This window comes from Nerophis lumbriciformis, linkage group LG35 (assembly GCF_033978685.3).
Source record: "Nerophis lumbriciformis linkage group LG35, RoL_Nlum_v2.1, whole genome shotgun sequence".
NCBI lineage: Eukaryota > Metazoa > Chordata > Actinopteri > Syngnathiformes > Syngnathidae > Nerophis > Nerophis lumbriciformis.
Window position 1 is genome coordinate 6,725,001 of NC_084582.2, and position 12,365 is coordinate 6,737,365.

At 40.2% G+C, this 12,365-nt stretch overlaps 1 protein-coding gene and 1 long non-coding RNA gene across 2 annotated transcripts in view; one reads left to right on the forward strand and one right to left on the reverse strand.

The window, feature by feature from the left end:
* Window positions 1–3,302: 3,302 nt before the first annotated feature.
* The window catches only part of LOC133575062 (uncharacterized), a 71,367-nt gene continuing 62,304 nt past the window's right edge, over window positions 3,303–12,365 (forward strand). The window contains exons 1-2 of the long non-coding RNA XR_012049334.1: window positions 3,303–3,422; window positions 5,619–5,851. This is a non-coding gene — a long non-coding RNA (uncharacterized lncRNA). The remainder of the gene's footprint in view (window positions 3,423–5,618; window positions 5,852–12,365) is intronic.
* flt4 (fms related receptor tyrosine kinase 4) overlaps window positions 5,369–12,365 on the reverse strand; it is a 228,676-nt gene continuing 221,679 nt past the window's right edge. The window contains exons 29-30 of the mRNA XM_061927512.2: window positions 11,343–11,428; window positions 5,369–5,845 (exon numbers count right to left, since the gene is read on the reverse strand). Of these exons, the coding sequence (XP_061783496.2) occupies window positions 5,620–5,845; window positions 11,343–11,428 (312 nt within the window). The 3' untranslated portion in view covers window positions 5,369–5,619. The remainder of the gene's footprint in view (window positions 5,846–11,342; window positions 11,429–12,365) is intronic.

A 12,365-nucleotide genomic window follows, 5' to 3' on the forward strand; every position in this document is an offset into this window, starting at 1 on the left:
ACTTTTTTGCAATGTGTTGCTGCCATTAAATTCTAAGTTAATGATTGTTTGCAAAAAATAAAATAAAATACGTTTCTCAGTTTGAACATTAAATATATTGTCTTTGCAGTCTATTTAATTGAATATAAGTTGAACAGGAATTGCAAATCATTGTATTCTGTTTTTATTTACAATTTACACAACGTGCCAACTTCACTGGTTATGGGTTTTGTATATGTCAACTTACGCAATTAAAGTCATATGTGGGCGGAATCTATTATTCAAAACAATACTATTTATTAAAAAACAAAAAACAAAACCTAAAACAATCAAGTAAAGCCTTAATATTGTGAGAAAAAACTTTACAAGAATAAAGCAAAACAAATCAAGTATAGTCGTACCTCGCTGTGACTTGCTTCGAAATCTGCTGGTTTACTCTTATTGAGAATTTTTTCAAATTTTTTGTACTAAATTAAGTATTTTCAAGCATAAAATAGCTAAATGAAGAAAACATTAATACTGCATGTGTGTGAATGTGAGTGTGAATGTTGTCTGTCTATCTGTGTTGGCCCTGTGATGAGGTGGCGACTTGTCCAGGGTGTACCCCGCCTTCCGCCCGAATGCAGCTAAGATAGGCTCCAGCACCCCCCTGCCACCCCAAAAGGGACAAGCGGTAGAAAATGGATGGATGGATCAGTGACGTGCAGTCACTAGAGGCAGGTGAGGCGGGGCCTCACCTGCCATCATGGAAAGAAAAAAAATGTAAAAAGAAAAAAAATAAATTAAATTGTTATATGTATGCAGTGATTATACTATAAAGTTATTTTCCATTTAACTTCACCAGTTTTAGATTATTTTTATTCAAAATCGCTGAATTTTCACATTTGCCGTTCAAATACTGAGAAGAGACGGTGCGGTGATCAGCAGCCAGTTGAGGCACATCACTCAGTGCCTCAACATGGACGGACTCGGCTAACTGCTGGCCTGCTGTGCAGTGAGACTGTATTGCTATATGAACTATATTATACATTTCCATAGTTTAGTTAGCTGAGGTATATAATGTACAGTGTATTTTGTCAACAACTGTATGTGTGTAAAGTATTTCTTGTGCTGAGCGATCATAAAACGGCTGCAAAAGACACACTGGCTGAGGCTCCAGTAATCCCGCCTCCTGCACCCCCGCCGTAGAATTGTTATATCAACTAAAGCCCACACTTAAACTTTCCACGTGCAAGATTGAATCTATTTAAAAAAGTTATTTCATAAGAAGCCAAAAAGTGCAAAAACCATAATGTTCGTGTTGGAGGAGTTGTGAATGACTGCAGGGCCACAACATTAGGTACACCTGCAGACTGCAGGTGTATCTAATTCACAACTCCTCCAACATGAACATTATTGTTTTTTGCACTTTTTGGCTTCTTATTAAATAACTTTTGTAACCTATTTTTATGGGCTTTCCTATTTGTGATGTTAAGTTCCTGTTATGCGCTGTTATACAGTATATGCCTTGAGCTCTTATTTTGAAGGCGCCAAGAGCGGAAGTGATGACATGTTGTAGTGGAGCGGAGGTTTTTGAAAGAAGTAAATAAATAAAGTGGTCCTCGTGTAAACTGGAGCCTCCGTGTTTGTTATTTTGTAGTTTCATACAGTATAGGCGACATTTATAAACCCTCGGTTACACTTTTTTAAATAGATTCAATCTTGCACGTGGAAAGTTGAAGTGAGGGCTTTAGTTGATATAACACACCCGTCAGGGGGTTCATTAATCCGGCACAACAGCGGCGAATGGACTTTATTTATAAGTAAAGGTAAGACCATAATAACGTTTTTTTTATTAAATGTGCTTTTTTGTGTGCTCCAGTTTGTATGTGTAAAGTTAAAGTTAAGTTAAAGTACCAATAATTGTCACACACACACTAGGTGTAATGAAATGTGTCCTCTGCATTTGACCCATCCCCTTGATCACACCCTGGGAGGTGAGGGGAGCAGTGGGCAGCAGCGGCGCCGCGCCCGGGAATAATTTTTGGTGATTTAACCCCCAATTCCAAGCCTTGATGCTGAGTGCCAAGCAGGGAAGAATGCTGGTATGAGCTTTTAAACATAACCCGTTAACTGCTGCCAATCAAATGGTGAATAAGATACTCTTTAGGGTTCATATGTTTGTAAATCTGACTGTGATGAAGTCAGTGCCTCACCAGCCATCAACCTCACCGCACGTCACTGGTAAGGATAGTGTTGGTCATTATGTGAGACCAAAACCAATCAGCCTCAGGTATCATTACTATATTGCATGTAAAGATTGTAAAGGTGATTAAAGGGGTGTTATTTCATGTTGAGGGACCTTTTTTATTATGTTGATTCTATATTTAAAATATCCATAGGTTTTTATACTTTGGGTATAAAAATATCCATCCATCCATCCATCCATCCATTTTCTACCATCCAAATATCCATCCATCCATCCATTTTCTACCGCTTATTCCCTTTTGGGGTCGCGGGGGGCGCGGGAGCCTATCTCAGCTACAATCGGGCGGAAGGCGGTGTACACCCTGGACAAGTCGCCACCTCATCACAGGGCCAACACAGATAGACAGACAACATTCACACTCACATTCACACACTAGGGCCAATTTAGTGTTGCCAATCAACCTATCCCCAGGTGCATGTCTTTGGAGGTGGGAGGAAGCCGGAGTACCCGGAGGGAACCCACGCAGTCACGGGGAGAACATGCAAACTCCACACAGAAAGATCCCGAGCCCGGGATTGAACCCAAGACTACTCAGGACCGGTATTAAAATATTTTATATATAATTGACTCGTACTTTGCGGAAATTCCTTGTTATAATATTGTAGCAAGAGAAGTCATATTTGAGGCTGTTAGATTTAATGACAATGTTGGCATACACGTGTTTAATTGAATACTTTATTTTTCTTCTTGTAATTGTGTATTTTTTTAAATAATATGTTTCTTTACTCTGTGCCTCATACTTTTTTTAATTTGTATTTATTTATTTTTTTATTTATTTTAGATTTGACTACTTCCTAGTTCAGGGGTCGGCAACCCGCGGCTCTAGAGCCGCATGCGGCTCTTTAGCGCCGCCCTAGTGGCTCTCTGGAGCTTTTTCAAAAATGTATGAAAAATGGAAAAAGTTGAGGGGAAACATTTTTTTTTTGTTTTAATATGGTTTCTGTAGGAGGACAAACATGACACAAACCTCCCTAAGTGTTATAAAGCACACTGTTTATATTAAACATGCTTAACTGATTCGAGTATTTGGCGAGCGCCGTTTTGTCCTACTAATTTTTGCAGTCCTTGAACTCACCTTAGTTTGCTAGCTTACATGTATATCTTTCTGCGACTTTCTAGGACGTGTTTTATGCCACTTCTTTTTCTGTCTCATGTTGTCCACCAAACTTTTAACGTTGTGCATGAATCCACAAAGGTGAGTTTTGTTGATGTTATTGACTTGTGTGGAGTGCTAATCACACATATTTGGTCAGTGCATGACTGCGAGCTAATCGATGCTAACATGCTATTTAGGCTAGCTATATGTACATATTGCATCATTATGCCTCATTTGTAGCTATATTTGAGCTCATTTAGTTTCCTTTAAGTCATATTAATTCAATTTATATTTCATGACACACTATACAGGTAAAAGCCAGTAAATTAGAATATTTTGAAAAACTTGATTTATTTCAGTAATTGCATTCAAAAGGTGTAACTTGTACATCATATTTATTCATTGCACACAGACTGATGCATTCAAATGTTTATTTCATTTAATTTTGATGATTTGAAGTGGCAACAAATGAAAATCCAAAATTCCGTGTGTCACAAAATTAGAATATTACTTAAGGCTAATACAAAAAAGGGATTTTTAGAAATGTTGGCCAACTGAAAAGTATGAAAATGAAAAATATGAGCATGTACAATACTCAATACTTGGTTGGAGCTCCTTTTGCCTCAATTACTGCGTTAATGCGGCGTGGCATGGAGTCGATGAGTTTCTGGCACTGCTCAGGTGTTATGAGAGCCCAGGTTGCTCTGATAGTGGCCTTCAACTCTTCTGCGTTTTTGGGTCTGGCATTCTGCATCTTCCTTTTCACAATACCCCACAGATTTTCTATGGGGCTAAGGTCAGGGGAGTTGGCGGGCCAATTTAGAACAGAAATACCATGGTCCGTAAACCAGGCACGGGTAGATTTTGCGCTGTGTGCAGGCGCCAAGTCCTGTTGGAACTTGAAATCTCCATCTCCATAGAGCAGGTCAGCAGCAGGAAGCATGAAGTGCTCTAAAACTTGCTGGTAGACGGCTGCGTTGACCCTGGATCTCAGGAAACAGAGTGGACCGACACCAGCAGATGACATGGCACCCCAAACCATCACTGATGGTGGAAACTTTACACTAGACTTCAGGCAACGTGGATCCTGTGCCTCTCCTGTCTTCCTCCAGACTCTGGGACCTCGATTTCCAAAGGAAATGCAACATTTGCATGGTTGGGTGGTGGTTTGGGGTGCCATGTCATCTGCTGGTGTCGGTCCACTCTGTTTCCTGAGATCAGAATCAGAATCATCTTTATTGTCATTACGCAAGGTAACGAGATTGAGGCCATTCCATACAGTGCGATGTGTGCATGCTAGAAAAACAATGTGCAAATATATAAAAATATAAAAAATGTAGAAGTGCAATGAATATGGTGTGAAATGAATATATACATGAAAAAAAAAAAATGGAAGATGCAGAATGCCAGACCCAAAAACGCAGAAGAGTTGAAGGCCACTATCAGAGCAACCTGGGCTCTCATAACACCTGAGCAGTGCCAGAAACTCATCGACTCCATGCCACGCCGCATTAACGCAGTAATTGAGGCAAAAGGAGCTCCAACCAAGTATTGAGTATTGTACATGCTCATATTTTTCATTTTCATACTTTTCAGTTGGCCAACATTTCTAAAAATCCCTTTTTTGTATTAGCCTTAAGTAATATTCTAATTTTGTGACACACGGAATTTTGGATTTTCATTTGTTGCCACTTCAAATCATCAAAATTAAATGAAATAAACATTTGAATGCATCAGTCTGTGTGCAATGAATACATTTAATGTACAAGTTACACCTTTTGAATGCAATTACTGAAATAAAACAAGTTTTTCAAAATATTCTAATTTACTGGCTTTTACCTGTATGTATGTAATATGGCTTTTATTTTTTTGCGGCTCCAGACAGATTTGTTTTTGTATTTTTGGTCCAATAAGGCTCTTTCAACATTTTGGTTTGCCGACCCCTGTCCTAGTTAATATTGGATATAAGGTTGCTTTCCTTCTCCCCAGTTTTAAAAAAATCTTTATTCAAATGTTGTGTTAATATAGATGAAGACAAAGAGACGTGAGGAGATACATGTCTTTATATCTTCCCTTATGAGGCAACAGTTGTACAAGTGAAGTACTTTGAATACAAAAAAATATACAGTATATAAATGTGGTAAGAAAATACTTGGTTTGCTTGGAAGTCGCAATGCTGCCACCCAGTGGCTGTTTGAAGGAATGTCCCAGGTTAACTTCTTCCCCACCTGATCACCATTTATTGTGATTATTGACCATTTACTTTCCTCAGCTGCTCTTCTTCCCATTGCAAAGGTCACACGTCGGAGGAGGCCAGGCAGGGGGCGTTTGGCGGGGAGAAGAAGTCGCCGCCGCAGAAGCCCTCCTCGGACAGGTGTCCGTACTCGTTGTTGTAGAAGGTCTGGCCTGACAGCTGGCTGAAGAAGTTTGGACAATGTCTGGAGTTGGTGGCGCCAAAGCTCCGGCCCAGAGAACCGTGGGAGGACGTCAGAGGCTCCGTGCTGCTGCTGCTGCTCATGCGCCTGAAGGTAGGACGATACCAATGCATTACTACTCATTTGTACATCTCAGTACAACGACATGTCACGTTTGTGTAATATTTTAATGCGTTATTATAAAAACATCCTTCAAATTATATGACGAAAATGATAACCTCTTCAAAAGCTGCTTTACAAATATTATGTGTTAATAGTTCCCACACTTTAAATGACTCCATTTCAGTCTTGTATGTTTAAAAAGGTCACTGTTTTTATTGAGCATAAACTGAAATAACTTTGATAAAATCATTTTGAAGCAGTATTTTCTTCTATTATTATGTCCTAAAAGCCGTCAATTAATTTTTTTTAAAAGGGGGACGGCGTGGCTCTGTTGTGAGAGTGGCTGTGCCAGCAACCTGAGGGTTCCTGGTTCAATCCCCACCTTCTACCAACTTCGTCACGTCCGTTGTGTCCTTGAGCAAGACACTTCACCCTTGCTCCTGATGGGTCGTGGTTAGGGCCTTGCATGGCATCTCCCGCCATCAGTGTGTGAATGTGGAAATAGTGTCAAAGCGCTTTGAGTTCCTTGAAGGTAGAAAAGTGCTCTACAAGTATAACCCATTTACCATTTAAAAAGCAGAATTCAAACAGAAAGTCACACAAAACATGTCTGTATAACTGTAAATATTACATTTTTTTTCTCCATTTTTTATAATTAAAACTAATATATATATATATATATATATTAGAGATGCGCGGTTTGCCGACACAACCGCGGAGTCCGCGGATTATCCGCGGATCGGGCGGATGAAATTTAAAAAAATAAGATTTTATCCGCTCGCGGGTCGGGTCGGGCGGATTAATTAGCTTTTTTTTTTTTTTTTTTTTTTTTGCGGGTGGCAGTTAAACCAATTCGGAAATATATATACATAGTTGAATGTTGTTACCCACATACGAAAAACGAGCAGGCACCTGCAGCATATGCCACAACAGAAGAAAAAAAAAGAAAAGAGATGGACACTTTTACGGAGCGGAGAAGGGACGCCTCGCCGGGGTCCGGGACCGAGGCCCCTTCCCCCGAGAGGGCCCCACCGGGAGCCGTAGCTGAGGCGATCCGCGAGAAGGGTCCGACGCACGTCCAGAGTCACTACCGCGCCCACCGCACCGACACCCCGCCTCGTCTGCTTTCGCCGCGGCCGGCGTCACGCGCAGCAGGTAAGCAGCTTACCTGCCCGCCACCCCCGTGGCCGGGGGCTCGTAACAGGGGTCCAAGGGCCGCAGGCCCCGGTAGGTCCAGGACAAAGTCCTGGTGGAGGGTTCAGGGCTTCGCCCCCCGACGCAAAATGATTATTAGCATTCAGACAGGTTAAAATGTTGCTAAAACCATCACTTTTCTATCAGTCACAGTGACTTTTCAAAACAAAAATATTACAGCAAAAATCATATGGGTTGATTGACATGTTTATTCTGTAAGCTAACTTCAATAGTTTGAAATTATTTTGACAGTTAATGCCAGTTATCCTGTCAACCTTTCACAAGACTTCAATTTGTTAATTGAAAGTATAAATAGTATAAACACTTTTAACAGTATGTCGTGCTGTGAAATACAGCCGACAGGATTGCGCATGCATGGTGCAGGAGAACAAAGGACTTCTTTAATTTAAGGTTTGTGATGAACCATCAAACTCATTCGTTAAAAGGACTCTATAGTAATATAAAGCGAATTTTTCTTGACATTATCATGCAAGAAAAGTTTATTTTTGGGATCGCGATCAACGCGTAATGATTTTTAAAGGTTGCATTACATTATTAACTGTCCCATGTGATCAGCCAGTGCGATTGGAAGTCCATGCTCAATTATTGCCTCCGTAAATAAAACTTCAGCACTTATCACATCCAAAGAATCTGTTTGGGCGACGAAAAGCGTTGAATGTTTTCCACTTGTATCACTAGCAACGGCATTAGACTTGTGTTTTTTTGTCCCAACGTGGTCTTTTACATCGCTAATTCCTCCGTGTCCGATCGAAAAATCTTGTCTGCACAAGGTGCAATTCGCATAGTTTTCACCCTTTTTTTTTTTTTTAATTAATATTAGATATATAACAACGGGCGGATGGCGGGCGGGTGCAGTCCTGATCAAACGTTACATCGGGTGGATGGCGGATGGTTGACGACTTTCTGACGCGGTTGCGGATGAAATAATTGCCTATCCGCGCATCTCTAATATATATATATATATATATATTAGAGATGCGCGGATAGGCAATTATTTTATCCGCAACCGCATCACAAAAGTCGTCAACCATCCGCATCCACCCGAACTAACATTTAATCAGAACCGCACCCGCCCGCACCCGCCCGTTGTTATATATCTAATATAGACGATGCAAGGCATTAGTGAGGTTATAAAGCTTTTGCCTGTTAAAGAAAGGAGACACCAGTGCGCAATCATCTGGGAGCCGCGCTGAGCGCACCTCCAAGCGCGTGGAGGTGCGATGTCCCTCGCACCCGCGGCGGCTCCACCCGGGCTCGCGCCCGAGGCTTCAGCGCGCACCGCGGCGGCCATCCTACTCGTCGCGGCTCTCGCTGCTGGCGACGGCCGGGTATGGGCCCGACGCTCCAGCGCCATCCATTTTCAGGGCTAGTTGATTCGGCAGGTGGGTTGTTACACACTCCTTAGCGGGTTCCGACTTCCATGGCCACCGTCCTGCTGTCTATATCAACCAACACCTTTTCTGGGGTCTGATGAGCGTCGGCATCGGGCGCCTTAACCCGGCGTTCGGTTCATCCCGCAGCGCCAGTTCTGCTTACTAAAAGTGGCCCACTCGGCTCACCAGGGTGAGCCCCACCCCTTTCGTGAGCGCACTGCGCGCGGAGTGACCCCTGTTACGCGCCCCCGGCAACGGGGGTGGCGGGCAGGTAAGCAGCTTACCTGCTCCGCGTGACGCCGGCGAAGGCGGACGAGGCGGGGTGTCGGTGCGGTGGTGACCCTGGACGTGCGTCGGGCCCTTCTCGCGGATCACCTCAGCTACGGCTCCCGGTGGGGCCCTCTCGGGGGAAGGGGCCTCGGTCCCGGACCCCGGCGAGGCGTCCCTTCTCCGCTCCGTAAAAGTGTCCATCTCTTTTTTTGTTTCTTCTTCTGTTGTGGCATATGCAGCAGGTGCCTGCTCGTTTTTCGTATGTGGGTAACAACATTTAACTATGTATATATATTTCCGAATTGGTTTAACTGCCACCCGCCTGAATCTATTTAAAATCTTTTTTTTTTAAATTTCAACCGCCCGATCTGCGGATAATCCGCGGACTCCGCGGTTGTGTCCGCAAACCGCGCATCTCTAATATATATATATATATATATTTTTTTTTACTATATATGTTTATATTAGGGATGTCCGATAATGGCTTTTTTGCCGATATCGTCCAACTCTTAATTACCGATACCGATATCAACCGATACCGATATATGCAGTCGTGGAATTAACACATTATTATGCCTAATTTGGACAACCAGGTATGGTGAAGATAAGGTCCTTTTTGAAAAATTTTTATAAAATAAGAAATAAATTAAAAACATTTTCTTGAATAAAAAATAAAGTAAAACAATATAAAAACAGTTACATAGAAACTAGTAATTAATGAAAATGAGTCAAATGAACTGTTAAAGGTTAGTACTATTAGTGGACCAGCAGCACGCACAATCATGTGTGCTTACGGACTGTATCCCTTGCAGACTGTATTGATATATATTGATATATAATGTAGGAACCAGAATATTAATAACAGAAAGAAACAACCCTTTTGTGTGAATGAGTGTGAATGGGGGAGGGAGTTTTTTTGGGTTGGTGCATTAATTGTAAGTGTATCTTGTGTTTTTTATGTTGATTTAATAAAAAAAACAATTAAAAAAAACAAAAAACGATACCGATAATAAAACAAATACCGATAATTTCCGATATTACATTTTAAAGCATTTATCGGCCGATAATATCGGCATGCCGATATTATCGGACATCTCTAGTTTATATACAAACCCCCAAAACCAGTGAAGTTGGCACGTTGTGTAAATCGTAAATAAAAACAGAATACAATGATTTGCAAATCCTTTTCAACCTATATTCAATCAATTCAATATATATGTATATATATATATATATATATATATATATATATATATATATATATATATATGTGTATATATATATGTGTATATATGTATATATGTGTGTATATATATATATATATATATATATATATATATATATATATATAATTATATATATATATATATATATATATATATATATATATATATATATATATATAAAAGAAATAAATGTGTCGCTTATTCCATTTGAGACTTATTTATGGAAGAAAGAGATGACTTATGCATGTTTAAAAAAAAAAAAAAATCCTCTGGCAAATGTCATCTTTATTCATTCACCACAGCCCACACAATAATATGTCCTTGGACTTACCGGGGGCCGCCTATGCAGAAAATATGAATATGATAGTCTTCACCTTATGCTCGCTTTAATCACATGTTAGAACCAAATCCGCATATGCCAACAGCCTTCATGCCAGCTTTGTGTCACAGCTGACAAAGCAGTTTGGAATTGTTCCGATTCATTCCATGTTTGAATGTTTGACACGCCTGCTGACGGGCGAGGAGGTAATGACATGCAATACAAACACCAAAAAGTATATATTTGCATGTACTGCAAGCCAAAGTACTACTGGCTTTATGAACCTTTTAAGCATACTTGCCAACCTTGAGACCTCCAATTTCGGGAGGTGGTTGGGGGCGTGGTTAAGAGGGGAGGAGTATATTGACAGCTAGAATATATATATATATATATATATATATATATATATATATCCTGAAAATATGCAAACAAAACTGTGTTTAGATAATTGATACTTCAAACTTGCATAAATAAATCTTAAGGAATATAACATAACTTGGCTTCTGAGAGTTTCAAAATGTAATGAGTAAAATGCTAAAGTTGTTGACAAACAAGCAATTTTAATAATTAGATATGGTCATTTTAAATGAATTATTATGATCATTTAAAATTAATTATTTCAAATATGTGTATTTTAATATATAATTCTATGGCTGGATGTAATGAGTCAGAAAAAATACAAATAAAAATACAATTAATGTTGATGCTTTTAGGAAATTATAGTAAAAATTTATTTTATTTTATTATTTTTTTTAAATTAATAAATATATTTATTTTTAGGTAAGATAAACATAATAATGCAATTTATCTCTAGTCTGAATGATTTAGTTCTTGTCACCCTGTTGTCCTCCAGTCGTGAAAAAAGGCTGTGCTCACTCAGGTCCGCATGCAGCTGGAGGGGGCGTGGCCTCCAGCTCCGGCTGAAAATCGGGAGATTTTCGGGAGAGTATTTGTCCCGGGAGGTTATCGGGAGAGGCGCTGAATTTCGGGAGTCTCCCGGAAAATTCGGGAGGATTGGCAAGTATGCTTTTAAGAGAGTCACATGCATTGTTAAAAACTGCAGAACACATTCTGCTCACCTTTTTGACAGCGCCCCCTTGTGCCTGTGCTCAAGTCTCTCAAACTCCTCCGAGGCTAAAACCATGCCGCTGTCTGTCTGGTTATCCTGCAAAGATGAGGAGAGACAAAAGGAAGTATGAGCTTTAGACTACGGACTAATAATGAACAGAGTGCCCGGACAAAGATGCATAGTCAGCAGTCTCTGCAGGAAACTTGACTTATTGACTGATATTTGATATTAATATCGATTGCGACACCTCTAAATTAAATTGCTTGGGTTGTCATACAATTCAGATTCCATCTGACTTTTTAAATACACTGAAAGTTGACTGTATGTAAAGTCATAATCATAATTATTAATCCTTCATTTCCTAGCACCTATATGTAGGGATGATGTTCGAAACCGGTTCTCCCGGTTGTTCGATGATAAAAGAACCGATTCCATAGACTCAAATCCCTTTTTGAGAACCGGTTCCCGTTATCGAGGCCACTATAGTAAAGAAAAAGAGTTGGTTCTTTATTCAAATCCCTGGGAACGAATCCCGTCCCACAGGAAATGCCCTGTGGGACGGCAATGTTATGCCCATTTGATTGTAGACTCTTACCGACACCTTGTGGCGATATGAAAATACTACGCCTCATTGGTTTGGGCACTTCCGGGTCGGCGACGTCAGTTAAGTTCATGAGACAATTGGAAGTAGACAAGTTGTGTTCGCTCTTACAAGCTTTGGAAAAGATAAGTCTCTAAGTAAACTGTTTAACTTGTTTATGTAACTCAATATTAAGGTGGAAAGTGGTTAAATTTGATACTAAGATGTTTATTGAAAAACTGTTTCAATGGATGTTTTGAGGACTTAAAATGGCTGCCAGTCGTGTATTTCCCCCATCGAAATAATTTTTTGGAAGAATGTTGATTGATGACTGTGTTGTTCTTAGTGTCATAGTGTGTGTAGTTAGTATGTTCCAATAGCAGCAGAAGTGCACTTTTTGGAGAGCTGTATTATTTTCAGTTTTGTGCCCAAGGGACTGATTTTATTTCACAC